Below are 20,961 nucleotides of genomic sequence, written 5' to 3' on the forward strand. Positions count from 1 at the left end.
AGGCTGGCAATGGGGCGGGATTTCATCTTGACTCGAATTGTTCATGAGCCCAGAATGAATCACAATGTTTTAAGCCACTTATGAGTTCAATTCGTTGTTGTGCCAAACTCCAATTGCACCCAGACTGCAGATTGATGAACACCAGCACAGCACAGGCCTCGATGTATATTCTTACCAAAAGAAAAGGAAAACACCCTTAATGTTTCAGCTTCCACCACCACTCATGGCAGGGCATTTCAGACCCACCCACAACTCTGTGTTTCAAAGAAAAACCTTACCCCTATCACAACACAGAGAATGAGATTGCATCAAGGGGATATGTTCACGTGATTGGGGTAAGTGTCTTAATCATTTCTGCCTTCTGTAAGCTAAATATGATGATGTTAATTTTGTAATTGATGAACAATTCCTGTCCAAGTTGTATTTTGTAGATGACATCATTTTCTTGTTTCTTTTCATTGTGTGATGGGTTTAATGTTGAGTGGGTGGGTGGAAAGAAGGGAGGGGGGAAAAATGACACTGTGTATATTCAAGAGGGAAATGTTTATGTGTACTTTGGTCAATATGGTTCATAGTGTGAAAATTTTTTAAAAAAGAATGGGTTTATCCTGGATGCATTGATATAAGGTGGTTTTGACCCTAATTCATATTAAATAGTTTTTAAAGTATGCAAAGAGAATACATTTTACCGGCTTCATTTGACTGCTTTTTCTTTTCCCCCAGCCTGGATACACGTTACCCTTCTGCATGCGGCCAGCGGACTGAATCACACCTCTGTGTGGGCTCTTGTTTGTTTTGGGCAACCCCCTTCTCCGCTGCGAGCAGGTCCACCGTCACACAAGGGCTGATTCAGAACCCTCTGCCCAGAAGTGCGCAGGCAAACGCAATGAAAGGCGTTATTTGCTTCTGTCAAGCCTGGAAGGTTGGGGTGTCTGAGAATCCCAGATGAATGACTCGCATTGATCCAGAAACGGGGTGAGTTACTGTTTAAAAAAACATAAACCACTTTTATTTTCACAGCAAGACCCGCTGGAGAGAAAAAAATGTCTTGACAAACTTTTCTCAACTTGACAACAGGACGCAGCCCAGTGAAAGTCCGAGGGTGGGGTGCCGGGGTCTCCCGCTCATTGTCTTGCAGTAGAAGAGTAAACTCAGCCAGTTAGATGGGGAGGGTGGAACAGCCCCCATCTAAATCAAACGGAACCTCTGACAAGCCTCAATGTCTATCCAGACATGAGACTGGCTTTCTGTGACCAATCAGTGTGAACCAGGACACGGGCCGTGACGGGGTATAAACAGAAGGTCTCCAGCCCAGGGGAGAGCAGGGCGCTGGTTAAATGTTGCTTCTTAATGTCCTTCTTGCTTGGGTATTCCCGCCGAACCCCGACTCTATCTTGAGACCCGGGCTCCTGGCTCGATCCCTTTCCCTGTTAGATTTGATTAACACTGGAGAACCAGGGGTCAGGGACTCGGCTGCTGCGATTCTGGGGACGAATGAGCTGCGATATTTGCTGGTGTCCAAATAAATGAGATTTGTAGAGTGCAACTACCAGAACTCTGAAATTAATCTAAATACCACTCAGAGGGTCAGGAGGCGACTGTGGAGAGAGAGAGACAGGTCTTTCTCAGTGTGTAATAATATGGTTGTATGTACAGGCTGGCCCGCCTCGACTCCTTCCTGGTGACCCAGGCCATAAAGGTGGAGTCCCCTCTTCCTCTCCTCATTTTCCCTAGCCTCAACCCGGGTGTGTAATAAAGCCTATCGTTCCCCTCAGTCTTTGCCTCTGTGATTATTGGGGCAACTGGTAGCACCCAACAATTTATTACACGAGATTTTTGAAGGTCTCCGGTAATGGAGAAGTTGCTGCACCCCCAAGTCCCAGATGTATCTGAACTCTTCGAACTGTTTCAATAATTTCCTTGACGCCGCCGCTGAAGAGGTCGATTCCGACGAGAAGAAGCTGAAGGTCCTACAGGCGCGAGTCGGCCAGAGGGCTTTCCAGGCCATCTGAAGCAGTGCGACCTTCGTTGAGGTGATGGCTGAACTACGGATGCTATACAAGCCAAAGGTGAACGGAGTCTATTCCCATTACTTGTTGGCGTCCAGAAAGCAACAGCCTGGTGAGTCCGCTGAAGAGTTCATTCGATTCTTGGTCACACTGGGAAAAGACTGCTTGGGGAACACCTCGGACACAATATTGTTGACCCAGAGCGTGGAAGATCAGGTCCGAGATGCCTGTATGTTGGGACTGAGGTTGGACTATATCGACAGCGACTACTCGAGTAGGATCAACCCCCGCTGAAAAGGGCGATCCGCCTGATCAGAACTCTAGATTCGGCCCAGCACCAGGCGGAGTTGATCACAGGCAGAAGCGGGCCTACCATGTTCATTCCACTACGAGGGCTGCCATCCTGGGACTCAGCATTAGGGGTTACTGACCTGAACACTGCTGCGGTGACGCCGACATCGTCAAGATGCAACTTCTGTGGGAAGGCTAAGTACTCGAGATGCCTCTGCCCCACGAAAGGAGCCACATGCTTGGGCTATGGGAAGAAGGGCCATTACCAGAAGATCTGTAGGTCCAGAACCCTGTCCAGGAGCAGCATGGCTTGTGTGCCCGAGGAATTTCTAGTACCAACCGTGTGTGTGGTAAGGGGGGGGGGGGGCGCCATCTTACCTGCTACCGCTCCCAACCTCTATGCCGTGGCCTACCACATCGATGACATCACTTCTGCTTGCCACGTCTCCACTTCCCCCTTCTCCGACGAGGGCAGCGTGGCCAATATGGAGGTCGCCATCTTGGGCAGGCCTCCCCACCAATGACGATGGAGAGATGCCTGTCCTGGCATCAATCACCCTGAATCAAGCCAGCCCTCACCCGTTCACGAACACCGTAATGCAGATCGAGGTGAATGGACACAAGACGAACTGCCTCTTTGACAGCAGCACTGAAAGTTTTGTCTATCCTGACGTGGTCCGCAGACTCTCCCTTCCCATCAGGCCGATTACTGGATTGGTATCGATGGCGGCGAAGGACCGACAAACTTGTATCCAGCTATGTCCGGTACTGTGTAGCATCTCTAATGGGGGGGGGGGGGGTAATGTTACAGTGATTTTGTATTGTTCATCATGCCCCAGCTCTGCGCACCGATCCTCCTGGACTTCAACTTCCAGAGTCAGTTCAGGAGTGTGACGATGGCGTTCGGGGGCCCCCGACCGATGCTGACCATTCACAACCCCCAGCTCTCGGACCCCACTCCCCAACCAAGCACTCCATCTCTGGCACTGTCCTGTAGTCTCACCACCCTGCGGGTGGCCCCTCCGTCATTATTCGCAAACCTCACCCCGGACTGTAAACCGATCGCCACCAAGAGTAGGCGCTATAGCACAGAGGATATGCAGTTCATCCGGGCTGAGGTTCAGTGACTCCTGGCAGAGGGATCATAGTCCCTAGCTCCAGTCACTGGAGGGCACAGGTCCTTGTGGTCAGAAGGGCGGGCAAGCCCCGGATGGTGATCGACTATAGTCAAACCATCAACCGCTTCACCCAATTGGACGCATACCCGCTACCCCGGATGGCCGACCTGGTCAATAAGATCACGCAATATATTTTATTGACCACTGACCTCAAGTCGGCTTACCATCAACTCTCCCTCCATCCAAGCGATTGAATCTACACGGGATTCGAGGCCGACGGAAAACTATTCCACTTACTGTGGGTGCCTTTTGGTGTGATTAATGGTGTCTCTGCTTTTCAGAGGGTTATGGATCAGATGGTGGAGGAGCACAAGCTGACAGGAATGTTCCCATATCTTGATAATGTCATCATCTGCGGCCATGACCAGCAGGACCACGACGCTAACCTCTCCAAGTTCTTACATACGGCCAAGTCCCTCAACTTGACGTACAACAAGGACAAGTGTGTGTTTAATACAGATCGCCTGGCTCTCCATGGATGAGTCATGGCGCATGGCGTCTCCTCATGGAGCTCCCTGTCCCAAACTCCCTGAAGGCGCTGAAGAGGTGCTTGGGGCTGTTTTCTTACTATGCACAATGGGTGCCCAATTACGCTGATAAAGCCCACCCCCTGATTAAGTCCTCAACCTTCCCATTTTCGGAGGAAGCACAGGCTGCATTTCCCCAGATCCGAGGAGACATCGTAAAGGCCATGATGCCTGCCGTGGTTGAATCCATTCCCTTCCAGGTGAAGAGCGATGCCTCTGACTTTGCACTGGCACCACATTAAACCAGGCAAGCAGGCCGGTAGCATTTTTCTCCCATACCCTGCATGGTCCCGAAGTACGACACTCCTCCATTGAGAAGTGGGCACAAGCGATCGTTGAGGCGGTGCGCCATTGGTGACATTACCTGACCAGTAAAAGGTTTACCCTGCTGACAGACCAGAGGGCTGTGGCCTTCATGTTCAATATAAAACAACGTGGTAAAATCAAAAATGACAAGATTCTTAGGTGGAGGATCGAGTTATCCACCTATAATTATGATATTTTGTACTGGCTGGGTAAAGTTAACGATCCCCCTGATGCCTTATCCCGGGGGACGTGCCCCAGCGCATATCTCAACGGTCTCCAGGCCCTTCACGATAATCTGTGCTACCCTGAAGTCATGAGGCTGTACCACTTCGTCAAGAATCGGAACCGCCCGTACTCCATAGAGGACGTCCGGTCCACGACCACACGCTGCCAGATCTACGCCAAGTGTAAGCCGCAGTTCTACTGGCCAGAAAAAGCACACCTCATTAAGGCCACACGCCCCTTTGAATGACTCAGTGTTGATTTCAAGGGCCCCCTCCCAACCTCCATAGGAACGCCTACTTTCTGACGGTGGTGGATGAATTCTCCAGGTTCCCCTTTGCTATTCCCTGCCCAGATATAACCTCGATGATGGTTATTAAGCCGCTGCGCAACATTTTCACCCTGACTATATTCATAGCGACCAGGGGTCCTCGTTCATGAGTGAGGAGCTGCGACAGTACTTCCAAGCCAGAGGCATAGCCACCAGCAGGACCACCAGCTATAACCCCAGGGGTAATGGCCAGGTGGAAGGGGAGAATGCCACTGTCTGGAAGGCAGTGCTCCTGGCCCTCAGGTCTAAGAACATGCCAGTGTCCCGCTGGCAGGACGTTTTGCCCGAGGCTCTCCACGCCATCGGGTAGTTGCTATGCACCGCTACTAGCACCACCCAGCATGAACACCACTTTGCTTTCCCTAGGAGATCAGCATATAGTTCATCCATCTCTCCTTGGTTGACAACCCCAGGGCCAGTCCTGCTACGGAAGCATGTCGGGCCATAAGATGGACCCACTGGTGGAAGCAGTGCACCTCATTCATGCCAACCCCCAGTACGTGTTCGTGAGGTATCCTGATGTCCACGAGGACACTGTGCCAATCTGAGACCTGGCAAGGGCTGGAGACCCCAAAACAGCCCTGCCGGCCACTGACCAGACTGCAGATCTGATCGCACTGCACAGGAGCACAAATTTGGAGTCTGAGCCGCATGTTTCTCTGCCAGACTTCCAGGAGTCTACCCACCATGAGGCATTGGACCACCCATTCCTCTGGGAGTCCCCTGCCAGCACCCCAACCTCAACGTGATGGCCTCCTCTCTGGAGGAGCTACTTACGGACACTTTGGCCCCTCGGTGGTCTGGTAGAAGAAGGAAGTCGGCCGTGCAACTAAACTTCTAGTCTGAGGGAGCATCCACCTTCCCGTCTGTTTCCCCCCCCACTTTTTTCTCTTCGTAGTGATTGTTCCCGGTGGTCTCTATTTTAAAAAGAGGGGGTGAATGTAATGATATGGCTTTATGTACAGGCTGGCCCTTCCTCCTGATGACATCCTCTCCTAGACTCCCCCCTGGAGATATGGTTGTATGTACAGGCTGGCCCGCCCTCCTGATGACATCCTCTCCTAGACTCCTCCCTGGACTCCTCCCCTTTGACTCAGGCCATAACGGTCGAGTCACCTCTTCCTTCCCTGCACTTCCCTAGCTTGGACCTGGGCCAGCAGTCTCGTGTGTAATAAGGCCTATCGTTCCCCTCAGTCTTTATCTCTATGATTATTGGGGCAACTGGTAGCGCCCAACACTGTGCTCAACACCCACCCACCTTTTTATTCAGCGCAGGCTCCCCCCCAAGGGGAATTGCCTTATTACTTCCTGTGGATGCTGCGTGACCAGAACTCTTGTGGACTGCCCACAGGAGTTTGTGTTTCAGGGGGAAGACTTTTCCTCCCTTCCAGCATTTTTCAGATTTTATTTCTGAATTTCATTTGCTCTGACTTCTGGTTTTCATGGGAACTCGTGCCAACCCACACTGAATGCAGCCTGGTAGGATTGTGACCATGACCTTGTATCTCAGCTCAGTCCTTTGATTGTTGGCGGTGCAGAGGGTCATTGCAGAATGCCAAACATGGCCTGGCTAGCCCGATGATGAAACCACTTTCTTGTCCAGGACCTTTCCTGGGACTCCTGGTCCTTCTCAGAGTGGGCTGGGGCATCCGAAGCCTTGATTATAAAAACCTCTCCTTCTTTTCAATCTGCTTGATTGGTGGCTTCATTGTTTTTCCCTGATCCATGGTGCATTGGCCTCTTGACCTCATGAGTAGCCGACCAAAGGAACCCTTCACACTAACCACTTGAGACTCACACATTTATGAAACAATATTTATTCGTTTAGATGAATGAGTCCTGCACGTGTGTTATGTCTGGTTGAATGTCTGCGTGTTTTGTACTGAAGAACGCTGTTTTGTCAGGTTGTCGTTGTACAATCAGATGAGAAAAAACAGTCTTGATGACATGAAGTAACTGGGATTTTCATGACCAAGGAGGCAGCTCCATTCACCTGTTAGATCCTGGCAGATCGCATTGATGGGGGGTGGTGGGGGGGAGAGGAAGACTCCGGTGATTCTCACTAATTCTCTCTCATTTCTCTGCAGTAACTGTGCCACACTGTTACCCAGGTTGCTCTCGATAGAACTCCTGTAGAAGGCTGATGTGATCGTGGCCAGCAGCCTTGCCTGCTTCAGTCATCTCAGGAAGTGGTCACTGTTGATGTTGTACATCCACGCTAGGTCACGAGTTTAGTTGTCTCCTCCTCGGAGTTATTGATGTGTAGGGGGCCTGGTCCTCCTTTTAGAAAAGTCAGCCCATGTTTGCCCAGCTTCTTCACATGGGCAAATACTGAAGCTACCTTCTTCTGCACTTTATCCAAAGTCTCAGCATCATTGAGAGGTGCTGCCGTTGATTTGTTCCTAGGCGCCCCGGTCGTGCTGGGGACCGTGGCCTCCACTGATGGACGTGGGACTCCCCGGGGACCGGCATTACCTGGTGGGCATCCGCTGAGGGTCTGGCGTCCTCGCCCTCTTCCCCGCGTCCTCGCCAGTCTCCACCAGGTTTGCGGTGGCTCGCACATGTCTCAACCATGAAGGGTTTGTCCCTCTCCTCGATCTCCTCCTCATGGTTGGGTGGGATCGCCCACATTTTATGTGAGTGGAATAAATTGTGGCAGGCTGCACCAAAGGAAAACTCAGACACAATACTGTTTGGGGCAACACAGCTTTATTCCACTCACATAAGGATAGCTGCTTGCAGCAGTGATCTCAGGGAGAGAGAGAGGGAGCACACGGCCGGGCCTCAGCTTTAGACTATGGGCCCTCTCGGCCCACCTGGTGGTTGGATGTCATTAGGCCAGGTTCCGTGTTTCTAGGTCACCTGGTGGCCGAGTGATGTACTGCAACGTTTCATCACAACTCCAAGCGGGATCTTAGACCTACTATGGAAGGGTTGGATGGGTAGACCTCCTCACCGGGTACTCCCGTTTCAGACGGCCACAATACAGCTGCACAAGAGCACAATGTGCGACTTTACAGTCGGGTATTGTGGCCATTTGAAAATGCCTTGTGGAAAGTCACTGACTGAAATGCTTGAAGAAGCAGCATTGATTCAATGGGCTGAATGGTCTGTCTTTTTTTTTAAACAAAGGGAAAATATATGGGAAGTAAATCTACTGATCTCACCCCTTCTGGAGTGTTAAGGACCTGAAAAATGGAAAGCCCTGAATAAAGTTGTTGTAACAGCCCAGGACATCAAAGGCAAACCACCCTCTTTCTTTCCCACCACCCCCCCCCACCACCCCCACCCCCCCCACAACCACCATCAAGAACATCTACAGCAGTGGTTCTCAACATTTTTCTTTCCACTCACATCCCACTTTAAGTAATCCCTATGCCACCGGTGCTCTGTGATTAGTAAGGGTTTGCTTAAGGTGGGATGTGGGTGGGAAGGGAATCACTGCTCTAGACCCAATTGTTACTGAAATATTTGGCTTGAGAAAAATTGTCCTTGGCCCATTTCCTTTGGAGTTATGGAATCGTGAACATGACGAGTCAATTAGGTACAATTAAAACAGAGAATTTCAAACTTTTTCTTTCCACCTTAAGTAATCCCTAACTAATCACAGAGCTCCTATGGCATAGGGAATACTTAAAGTGGTATGTGATTGGAAAGAAAAAGGTTGAGAACCACTGATCTACAGGGAACGCTGCCATTGGAGAGCAGAAGCAATCATCAAGGATCCACACCAGCCAGCACATGCTGCCATCAGGAAAGTGGTAGAGGTGCCACAAGACTCAGAAACAATTGATACCCCTCCACCATCATATTTCTCAACAACAAGCTCAATCAGCTTGGACTCTTATTTTTGCACTTCATAGAATTTTGTCCTCCCTGTATTGTTCACATTTCTTCATTTATTTACATTTTTTGTACTACCAATAAGTTGTATTTCTGCCTCGCCCACAGAAATAAGAATCTATTATGTGTGAGCAGAACTGCGCGCAATACTCCAAATGTGGCCCAATAAGGATTTATGCAGACACAACATGATTTCCCAACTTTTAAACTCAAAGAACTCAATGAAGCAATTCTCTTCTACTTTCTTACCCATCTATCTACTTGTATGGTCACTTTCAGGGAACTCTGAAATTGCAACCCAAGAAACCTCTGTACCTCAATGTCGGGAAGGGTCCTCCCATTAAATGTATTCTTTACCCTTACATTTGACCTCCCAAAGTGCAACTTGTCCAGATTAAACTCCATCTGCCACCTCATCCTTTGGGAACCTTCTTCACTATACAATCTGAAAGGAAAGAATTTTCAGGATGAGAATTTGGGGAGAGAGCCAGTACGGGTTGGATGTCGCCATTCTGCAGTGTGTGTTTCCTTAAATAAATTGAACTCAGCATTTTCAGGATATTTGTTTTCTGACGGAGACAAAGACTGTTACTAAGTCACAATGGGAACGTGGCCCAGATGAATCCTCAGTAGTTTTATGAGTTTCTGCTACAGTTGCTGTAAATTAATGGCTTCAAATTTCACACAGGGAAAAGATGCAAGATGTGAATATTTATGAATTGGTTGTTTTTTTCAGCATGTTGAAGACTGGAACTTGTGAACTTATAAAATAAGAAATTCTGTAGCATCTTTCACATGTCCAAAACCACCGCAGCAAATCAAATACATTTTGCACGCCAGAGCCTTGAGGTTCTAGTGCACACGGGGGAGGGGGCAGGAGACTGTGGTGACAAGGAGATAATGTCATTTCAGTTGTTTGAACTCCGCTTGGGATGTGGAAGAAGGGTGCTGACCGCCCACTCTATCTAAGCCCCTTATAATCCTTTATGAAGTCATCTCTTATCCTTTATTGCTCCAAAGGCAAAGTAGCTTGTGCCCATGACTTGAAACTGGAGAAAGAGTCAAACACAAGAACTCCAGGCCAACAAAAAAAAACAAGCTAGTGGAGGAACTCAATAGGTTGAGCAGCATCTGAGGATAGAAATAGTCAGTCAGCATTTTGGGACCATTTATCCGGACTAAAGGAACTGCAGATGTGGGAATCTGGAGTGAAAAAAAGGAGCTGGAGGGATTTGATGGTCAGGCAGCATCTGTGGAGAGACATGGTCAGTGTTTCCTTTCAGTATTGATGGAGGGCTCCGACCCAAAACATTGACTGACCATGTCTCTCCATGACTTGAGTCTCTGTACCCCCTTTTTGCTCACTCAGAGACAGTGTTTTGCAGTTAAATTTCCAGACTATTATGTAGGAAATGCAGCAACTAAATTTGTATAGCGCCATGTCACAAACAGCAGTGATTTTGTTTATAGTGTATAGTTACCAAATGGAAGTTTTTGCCTCTAACGTTGAATCTATTTTGTTAGTTAAGGTGTGGAAGTGTCTGCATGAATGAACAAGGGTCACTGACCCAGCAATAGGGGTTGTGCGAACTGCAATGCAAACAGTGCTGCCCACTAGTGTGAGGTTCATTCGAGAGTCTGATAACAGTAGGAAAGAATGTATCCTTCCAACTGGTACTGCATATTCTCACACTTGTACCTTCTTCCCAACAGTAAGATTTATCATTGCTGACTGCCTTAGCCTGCCAAGTTTTTCCACCACCTGATGAAGATGGGAAAAGGATCTTGTTTGCAACTGGGTTCTATAAGAGCACCCTGGGGCCATAGTCTGTAGCTACCTCAGCCACTAATAAAAATTACAGCTCAGTACAGGCCCTTCAGCCCATGATGTTGTGTTGACCTATATAAACCTGGGTGGCACGGTTAGTGTAGTGGTTAGCACAATGCCTTTACAGAGCCAATGGTCGGGACCGGGGTTTGAATCCCATGGTGGCTGTAAAGAGTTTGTATGTTCTCCCCGTGTCTGTGTGGGGTTTCCCCTGGGTTTCCTCCCACCATACGAAACATAACAGGAGACTAGGTTAATTGGGTGTAAATTGGGCAGCATGGATTTGTGGGCCAAGATGGCCTGTTACCATGCTATATTTTTAAAATAAAAATATACCTATTCCACAACAATCTAATTTTTCACTATCTCACACTCATAACCCTCTATTTTTTCTTGTATCCATGAGCCTAAGAGTCTCTTGAATGTCCCTATTGAACTAGCCTCCATCACCATCCCCAGCCTCCATCACCATCCCCAGCAATGCATTCCAGGTACCTACCACTCTGTGTGTCAAATTTAAAAAATCTGGTATTTACAATTGTAACCTAGAAAAAAGGTGCTGGCTGTCAACCTTCTCTCATAATCTTGTAGACCTTCCATGAAGTCACCTTTCATCCTACATTGCTCCAAAGAGAAATGCCCTAGTTCCAGGCCACATGACTCGTCTGTACCTAGATCTCCAGCTTTTCTACAATGAACTGAATGCAAGATTCCAAGTGTGGTTTAACCCAAGTTTCACAGAGCTGCTCTAACAATACCTCAACCCCCCCTCCCCCAACTAATGAAGGCTAGCACCCCACACGCCTTCTTCATCACCCTATCAACGTGTAGCAACCTCGAGGGATCTGTGGACATGGACCCCAAGGTCTCTCTATTCCTCCACACTTCCATTATCTACGTACTCCATTTTCAATTTTGATCTTCCAAAGAGCAACATCTGGATTGAATTCCATCTGGCTCTTCTCTGTCCAACTCTGTATCCTGTCCATATCCTGTTGTAACCTGTGACAACCTTCTACACTATCTCCAACACCTTGAACCTTTGTATCATCTGCAAGCTTACTGACCCACCCTGCCACTTCTTCATCCAAGTTAGGTTGATACCTCTTTGCTAGGTGTTCTGTAATATTGGAACATCTTATTTTCAGGCCACGAAAAATGAGGTGACTTGATAAAGGTCTACAACAGGGGTGTCAAACTCAAATTCACGGAGGGCCAAAATTAAAAACTTGGACTAAGACGAGGGCCGAACTAAATATTTATTGAAAATTTTCAACAACTTCTGCATGTTTTCTCTTCTTTCAACATATGTAATGTTAAACTTTAGGATATAACTTTAGGAGGATAATGTTACAGGTCAGGAGTAGGTAGCTCAAGTTCACCCTTTGCTTGACCTGAGGGAAACATATTTGGTCCCTGTGGAGATGTAGTCAGCATTCACAGGCTGTGTCCATTTGGCCTGCATCAGGACTCAGCATTTCCTGCTCACTCAGGCTCTAGGCCTCTATTCACCCTCGACCCACCATCCCTCTACCTGACCAGTCCTTTACCCAACCTCTACTCACCCCTCACTCCACTTGCTCTGCCTCTACCCACCCCATCCTATACACGCCTCTCTACTGCCTCTCCCCTCAACCTGTTCCTCCCTCTATCCGTCTCTCACCCTCTAATCACCCCTCCCCTACTCGCCCTGCCCCTCCCCTTTTACCTCTTCCCTATTGTAAGGTAAAACATCATGAGATGGGAATGTGTAAGGAGTTACCCTGTGCAGGGCTGTAACAAGATGTGAATGCATCCTTGTACTTACAAGATAAGAGAGACATTGATGGATTGAGAGGCAGGAAGCTAGCAGGGAAAGGATAGCAACAGTTTTAGTCATTGGACAAGTAATGATATGATGATGTTCTAAGCACGTATCCAAGGGTATAAAAAATCACCATTTTGCTGATAACGGCAGAATGCATTCTCCGACTAACATTGTTAGTTGCAAGTGTTACAATCTGGTAATAAAGAACAAAGAACCCTGATTTCGACTCAGTCTGGTGTTTGTCTCACTCATTCATGAACAAAGCAGACCTAACACTATCCACCCCTCCTTCTACTCATCCTTCCCTCTAACTGCCCCTCGCACCACCATAACTTCCCCTGCCCATTACTCCTCACCTACAACCTCTGCCCACCCCTGCTTACCCACCCACTCAGGCCCAGCGCGCTGCCGATCAGCCTTTGCGGACAGCCACCATCTCTCTCTTTACGTGCAGGGCCGAACCAGCCGTCCCTGGGGTCTGCGCGGGTGCAAGCGCTGAAGGCTGTGGCAACTGGGAGAAGTGAGCTCGCACTGTGGAAGGGCCGTCCGGTGCCAGTCGCCCGGGGCTCGCGCTGCCCGGGGGCTGTGTGCAGCCTGCCATGCCCGTCGTGCCGACAGGAAATCACAGGCGTTCGCCAATCCGCCGCACCGCTCGACAGGTGGGAGAAGTGACTGGTTGTGCAGGGAGCCTTCCAACTGGCTTGCCGGCTGATGACATCGACAGACTTCTCGTGTTACAATTTCTCATGTTACAATGGGAAGGATGTCCAATGAAGGGGGAGGATGGTGGGGGTGACATTACCAAAAAACAGCATCGGCGGGCCACCTCTAATACATTTTTGAAATGATCTTGCGGGCCAAATATAATTATATCGTGGGCCAAACTTGGCCCGCGGGCCAGAGTTTGACATGTGTGGTCTACAAGATTATGAGAGGCAAAAAGAAGGTAGACAATCAGCACCCAGGGTGGGTGTAGCAAACACCAGAGCACATCTGTATAAAGTGAAGGGAGGAAAGTTTAGGGGAGACATCAAGGGTCTGTTTATTTTACAGTGAAAGTTGTGAGTGCCTGGAATGCATTACTAGGGGTGGTGGTGGAGGATGGAATAATGGGGGCATTTAAGAGACACTTAGGCACATGAATGAAATAAAAATAGAGGGGTATGGAGTAGAGGGTTTTCATTTTGTTTGGTAAATATACAAGGGTCGGCACAACATTGTTCTATGTTCAAGACCTGGTGCTTTTCCCAGTGTATTCTGCTTTATTTCAGAGTTTTAGCATGTGCAGTTATTTGAGTTACCCAATCTTTAGTCCCTTCGTCACGGAGCCACCCATGTACTCTTAGAGGACAGAGACCATGTCTTATTTTTCTGTTTGAATCCTTCCCTTAATCATCAATTTCCTTCCACTTACAGAAACTGTGCATCGGCTGTTAAAAGCAATAAAGCTTTTTCTTCCTGCTGGCAAAAATAAATAAAAAGAATTCAAAAGAAATGCTGTATTCCTGTAGCAACAGATAGAAAATAAAGGACATGACCTCCTCCCAGAGGAGTCAGAAAAGCAACAAGAAGTCCAAAAGGTTTGGAGTTATTTCCAGAACATTCTTATTGTGTAATTCAAAGAGGAGTGAAGAGAGAACAAGCGCAGAGGAAAACGATTCTACATCAAGGGACAGCAGAGTGTCTGGAGGTCCCAGTGAATCATCTGAAAATGGCTCTGTGTCTCAAGTCATGTCACAAACCCAGAAGAAGGCCTTGATCTCCCACATTCAGAGTGAATTGAAACCGAGTGGAGTTTGTGAGCCTGGACATGAGACAGGGAAAGAACATCCTAGCAAGGTAAGAGCGCTGTAGAAAAAGAAGTTGAAATAGCAGCGACTGTAGAGAGGTTTGAATATGGTTGCCCTGTCACGTTGTAAGAGGGGAACCAACTTAGTGCACTTTTCCTGAATTTCTGATGTTGGTTCATCAACCTGAAACATTAACTTTTTTTATTATTTCCCTTGAACACGTTCTTTTGGACCTGTTATGAGTTTCTAGCATTATGTTTTAAAAAAAAGATTTTTAGCTTTGCTTTATAATTTCTCATTTATAAGTAGATAAGTCCATCTTCCGAAATTGCATGATCGAGATGCTCAGTGTCGAAGCTTTGAATATGTAGAAGCTTAGTTGATAAAATTGCACCTCATAGCAATATATAACAGGATAGGTCACAGTAGGAGATTTGCATGACCAGCTGAGTTTCTCCAGCTCTTTTGTGTATTGCACTACAATCCTGTCATCTGCAGACTCTCCTGTTTAATTCCAAGTAGAATTAGTTTCAACATCATTAGTTTCAACCTCAAACAACTTTTGCATTTGCTGAAGCACCGTGAAGTCTCTTCAAGGGATACCTATCCTTTTTTTTTAAATTTTTTATTTTTCACACCATAAATCACATTAGCCATGATATACACTATTTCTTTTTCACACATATACAGTGACTTTTTCTCTCCCCCCCACCCTTTCCTCCCAAACCACCCCCCACCCCCCCCCCCCCCCTCATCCATTTTAGGTATACAATCTAGGTTGCATTAAGCCAGTCAGACAATGTTGTCATTCAACAAAATTACACCAGAAATTCTACTGAGTCCATTCTTTTCTTTCCTTCTCCTTCCATCAACTTAGGTAATGTTTGTCCCCGGTAGGTTTTCGCTATTGCATTTAATGTAAGGCTCCTATACTTGTTCGAATATTTCAATATTATTTCTTAACCTATATGTTATTTTTTCTAATGGAATACATTTATTCATTTAAATTTAGTAGTTTCTTCCTTTTAATTTGGTTATGTATTCCATTAATATTTAAAGACATATAGTTCAGCGTAGCCCTTTTATATTTTGTTTATCTTCTCTTTCCGTTTTTCCATCATTACCTTTCCTCCTTTTCCATTTCTGTTTTCTTATTTTCAACTCTTTATAAGACAACATTCCTACAACATCCAACATTTTCCTTATTCTCCTATTTCTATCTTATTTATCCCCAATCTCCCCTTCACCTCCTGAGTTGTCCTTTATCCCTTGTCGGACAACCACATCTCCCCTCTCCATTTGGATTTGCGAATCCACTCGCAAGCGTCAAATGATTTTGCAGTGACCGCTATTTCCCCCCACCCTGCCTCCCCCAGAAAAGATTTCACTTTTCATATGTCACAAAGGTCACTCTTTTAATTCCCTCCTTATTCTCTCTATTCCATTACCTTCCCTTATTAATTCTTGTCTATACTATCTATATTTTCCTCTAAGTACAGATACATTCATGTATGCTCATTGTCTCTATTCACTCTTATACCTCTTTACCCGCATACATATCAATCGTGATCATTTTTACTCTCATTACCCGTCTTCATCCCTCAGTCTATTTTTGTCTTTACCCACATACATATCAATCATGATCATTTTAACTCTCATTACCCGTCTTCCTCCCTCAGTCTATTTTTGTAATTGTTCTGCAAATTTTCGTGCTTCTTCTGGATCCGAGAATAGTCTGTTTTGTTGTCCTGGAATAAATATTTTCAATACCGCTGGATGCTTTAGTATAAATTTATACCCTTTCTTCCATAAAATCGCCTTTGCTGTATTGAACTCTTTTCTCTTCTTTAGGAGTTCAAAACTTATATCTGGATAAATGAAGATTTTTTGCCCTTTATACTCCAGTGGTTTGTTGCCCTCTCTTACTTTTTCCATTGTCTTCTCCAGTACCTTTTCTCTTGTAGTATATCTTAGGAATTTTACTACAATAGATCTTGGTTTTTGTTGTGGTTGTGGTTTAGAGGCCAATACTCTATGTGCCCTTTCTATTTCCATTTCTTGCTGTAGTTCTGGACATCCTAGGGTCTTAGGGATCCACTCTTTTATAAACTCCCTCATATTCTTGCCTTCTTCATCTTCCTTAAGGCCCACTATCTTTATGTTATTTCTTCTGTTATAATTTTCCATTATATCTATTTTTTGAGCTAGTAGTTCTTGTGTCTCTTTAGTTTTTTTTATTAGATTCCTCCAATTTGTTTTTTAAGTCTTCTACCTCCATTTCTGCTGCTACTGCCCGCTCTTCCATCTTGTCCATTTTCTTTCCCATTTCTGTTAAGGTCATCTCTATTTTATTCATTTTCTCTTCTGTGTTGTTTATTCTTTTTCTTAAATCCTTAAATTCCTGTGTTTGCCATTCTTTAAATGACTCCATGTATCCTTTAATAAGAGAAAGTATATCCTTTATCTTGCCTTTCTTTTCTTCTTCTATTTCACTGTACTCTTCCTCTTCCTCTTCTTCTTCCTCTGGGTTGACCATCTGTTGTTTCTTTGTTGCCCTTTCCTTCTCTTCTTTCTTGTTTCTATTGTCTTCTGTGGTCTCTTCTTGCTGCAGGTGTTCTGCAGCTGTCGTTGCCGGCTGTGGAGATCGACTCCCCAGCTGGTCCCCCCTCCCGTCGGTGTGTTTTTTTTCATTCGCATCGCGCATGCGCACTTTTACTCGGCTCTGCGAGCCATTTTTGTAGTCCATTATTTACCGACCTGAGGGAGCGGGTTTCTCTCTCCGCAGCGGGCCTCTTCGGACAGGTAAGGCCTTCACCTTTTTCCTCCTTTGTCTTCTCTTCCTCTCTTCTTACCGTTGCTTTCGATTTTTCTTTTTTGTCGCCATCTTCTTTCCACCTTTATACTCACTTTTCTGTAACTTTTATTTCTGTGCCTTTGTGTTTTCCTTTGTTTTTCCCGACTTTTCTGGAGAGGGCTGGAGTTCACCATCCGGCCACTACTCCATCACGTGACTCCTCAAGGGATACCTATCCTGAAGAAGTTCTCTCTCCAAGGGGAGTTCTGTCAGTTTCTCTCACCACTCCCCATCTGCCACCCCTGCCGCCCCTCTCTCTATGACCATGTACGTGCCCAAACTTGCTTCCACAGTCACGCATCCTTCAGCCTAGGCCTGAAACCCTGGCTGTCCTTTACTTCTCACAGATGCTGAGTTTCTCCAGCACTTTTGTTTATGGCCCTCCAATCCCAATGTCTGCAGAATTTCCTGTTTAACTGTACAGCCAGAGATGTCAGCTGTGATTTAAAAGAGGAGAGTGAGAAGGAAGGAAGAGTTGTTGGATCGAAACGTTGAGTTGAAAGCGTGGCTGGCAATGAAAGTGGAGGCCACAACGGGAGGAACCCAAATGTATTATGGCGGCAGGACTAAAAGTGGTTACTGAGATCTGGGGCTACTGGGACATTGAAACAAAGGGCTCAGAGTTTTAAATTTGAGGGATAGTTGGATGAGCAGTGTAGAATGTTTATTTATTTTGTCACAGGGAACAGCGTATGTAGCTCACATCTATTACCCATCCTCATCTGCTCCTCAACCATAGGGTCAACTGCTAGACAACCCCATTGGGTCAGGAGGCACATGTGGGCCAGAGTAAGGAGCTAAAGGGAGAGGTTGAGGAGTGGGTTCCACATATCAATAATTCTTTTATGTTAAAAAAAAAACTTTACTTCAAATTCCCTTTTTAAAATTCCTTCCACTCTGCCCTCTTCTTTCTGTGACCCCTCCTCAGGGGTAAGAATTCGGTCCATCTGACCTATCTATGCCTCTACTAAATTAACATTTTTTATACGTACAGCATGGCCCTTTCAGCCCACAAGCCCGTGCCCTCCAATTAACCTACAACTCCCAGTATGTCTTGAACGGTGGGATGAAGCCAGAGCCCTCGGGGTAAACCCACGTAGACACTGGGAGAAAGTACAAACTTCTTATAGGCAGCGCGGGATTTGAACCTTGGTTCTGGTCACTGGTGCTGTAACAGTGTTGTGCTTCATGAACCTACAATCCCAACGTTTTTGTATGCTGCTATGTGCCTGTTTAGTGGGTGGGTTGTGAAATGGGCTGAATTTATGAATGACCCACTATAGGACAGGGTGGGTGTGTATTGATTGTTGTTTATACTTTGGGGAAGCACATTAGCCAGATAGACAGACAGCTTCTCTAGTGTAGGATCTGTGGTCAACCATCACATTCCTGACTTGCGCCATGTATGTGCACTGACTACCTGACACGAATTCCATTTTATTTTCCTAACATCCTATCAACTCCCCCTCAGATCCTACACACCACTACTAAATTTAACCAATCAATTCGTGAATTTAATGTGGGAAGAAACTCAAGCACCTGAAGGTAACCATGTGGTCAAAGGGAGAACTTGCAAACTCCACACAGACAGGACTGGGGGTCTGGGTAGCTCAGATTGTGAGACGATGTCTCTATTAACTGCATGCTTGTCAATTTAATATTGGAAACGCACTTTACTGCTCAAATATTTTCAAATTGCATTATGCAAAGGCTCATTGGTGAATCTTTTGACAGTCATGTGAAATTACTTCAACTGTCTTTAAAAGCCATGTGTTCTTTTGCCAGTGATGAATAGAATTTGGTCAAAGAACTGTAGTTCTTTGCACTAGTGATCATTAGTTTCAACCTCAAACAACTTTTGCATTTGCTGAGAATCTAATGGTTTACTCTCTGAAACTCGAGTGGCTCGGTTTATACTGAGTATTTCCGGCAGGTTGCACTTGCGTTAGGATGTTTAGTGGATGATGGCATTTATCTACTTGAGTGCACGTTGATAAGGATATATGTTAGGCCGGGTGTACATCAGGTGTGTACTGTATACTGGGTGCATTGGGGATTGTGGTATAATGGAAAATATGTACAGTAAAACCCCTGGTATCCGGCACCTATGGGGATTGATAGATGCTGGATAAATGTAGTTTCCAGTTACTTGAAACTTGCATTACAATGCCTAGCTAATACACCTGCATTAAGAATAAGCAATTTAAAAAACAAAAATACTATACTCTACTTACACTGAACAAACTTCGCTTGCAGTCAAATTTTTTGAAAATATTTAACCGTCGCTACATCTGCAGGTTCATCCCCCTTCATGGAGCTGCCCGAAAGACGAACAACCACTTTAAAGATAATTAATTCCCCTTCCCACCAAGTTTACAGGTAAAGCCTCTGACTGGAGAGACTCTTACTAAGCAGGGATAAGGAGACACTTTAAGAGAGTCATCCCAATGGCGAGTGGCATCCACCAGGTCTTCATCCTGGGCAACGCCATTGCTGTTTCACACAATTTTATTCAAACAGTTGCTATGATCAAAGCCCGATTTATTATCAGAGAACGTACATGACGAACATGACATCACACAACCTGAGATTCTCTTTCCTACGAGAGAGGCAGAAAATTACCACTTATTACTAGTGCAAAAAAAAACTGTACACAACGTACACATGTAAATAAATAAATAAATGTAAACAAATTGCAAATACAGGGAGAAAAAAAGAAAAACAATAGTGCAAAAGTAAGAGTCCCTGATTGAGTTTGACATTGAGGAGTCTGGTGGTGGAGGGGCAGCAGCTGTTCCTGAACCTGGTGGAGCAAGTCATTGGCACCGATACCTCTTTCCTGATGGTGGCAGCGAGAACAGAGCATGTGCTGGGCGGTGTGGGTCCTTAATGATCGCTGCTGCGCTCCGACGGCAGCGTTCCCTGTCGACGTTCTCGATGGTGGTTAGGGTTTTGCCTGTGATGTCCTGGGCCGTGCCCACTACCTCTTGCAGGGCTTTACACTCAATTACCTTACAGACAACATCAGATCCGAACCTGAGTCACTGGCATTGTCACACTGTTGCGCTCACCGTGCCGCCCACACAGATAGTCCAGAGAGGCCATGGATGCTTTGATTGATATGAGTACCAAATAAGTGGGCTCCTTTCTTCTGAACGTTGTTGTGCATTGGTGTCATTAGAGCTGCAATGATGCTGGCAAGTAGAGAATAGTTCGTTATACTCTTGGCTGATTTTGGAGTAATCAGTTGTGAAAGGCTTTGGCTACTCAAGCCACTTGGCACTGAATATCCAGTCTCTGGCTCTACAGTATATATGTAGCAGGTCCAATAAAACTTCTGTTCAGTCTATGGTTGATTGTTATTTCATGTTTTGCTTCTAATTTTCTGCAGGAATGCAATGGCAATGGAACCGTTGAAGCAGAGTTTGCAAAAGGAGACGTCCTTCAATCACTGGATGCACCGTCTGAATTTTCAGGCCAAAGGTCTCGCTGTAACTCCACAGGTAAATGACCACCATCTGCAGGAGCAGGAAACGCAGGTTGAAACAGCTTGGTGCACTTGCTCATCTCAGCATCTCAGTGTTGGGCTAACACTCTAAATTAAAACATGAACGCCTGCGGACACTGTGGTTGAAGTAAAAACACAATGTTGGAGAAACTCAACAGGTCAAACAGCGTGCTTTATGAGGCAAGGATAAAGATGCTGAGCCGTCCCTCCTCCCCTCGTTTGCTTCTGTTCCCCCTTCCCTTATCCACCTATTACTTCCTGCCTTTGGGACTGTGCTCCTCCTCCCACCCCCCCCCACCTATTTGTTCGGCCGCCTGCCGACACTTTGGCAGACCTTGATGAAAGGCTCAAGCCCAAAATATTGGTCATGTACCTTTATCTTTGCTACGTAAAGGACACTGTAAGACCTGCTGAGTTTCTCCAGCATTGTGCTTTTACGACACTCTAAACTGCTTGCAACTGTTCAG

General features: G+C 46.2%; 1 protein-coding gene across 6 annotated transcripts in view; it reads left to right on the forward strand.

Moving 5' to 3' along the window:
- The first annotated feature begins 729 nt into the window (after positions 1 to 729).
- The window catches only part of il16 (interleukin 16), a 94,895-nt gene continuing 74,663 nt past the window's right edge, over positions 730 to 20,961 (forward strand). For 5 of the 6 annotated variants that reach the window (XR_011348715.1, XR_011348717.1, XM_069910961.1 and 2 more), the window contains exons 1-4: positions 730 to 975; positions 12,797 to 13,001; positions 13,759 to 14,181; positions 20,378 to 20,489. Coding sequence is in view for 4 of the 6 variants with exons in the window: in XM_069910961.1 (XP_069767062.1) it covers positions 13,876 to 14,181; positions 20,378 to 20,489 (418 nt within the window). In the remaining 2 variants the exon portion in view is untranslated. The remainder of the gene's footprint in view (positions 976 to 12,796; positions 13,002 to 13,758; positions 14,182 to 20,377; positions 20,490 to 20,961) is intronic. The other variant, XM_069910962.1, reaches the window with a different exon arrangement.

The sequence above is a fragment of the Narcine bancroftii genome, chromosome 14 (assembly GCF_036971445.1).
Source record: "Narcine bancroftii isolate sNarBan1 chromosome 14, sNarBan1.hap1, whole genome shotgun sequence".
Classification (NCBI taxonomy): domain Eukaryota; kingdom Metazoa; phylum Chordata; class Chondrichthyes; order Torpediniformes; family Narcinidae; genus Narcine; species Narcine bancroftii.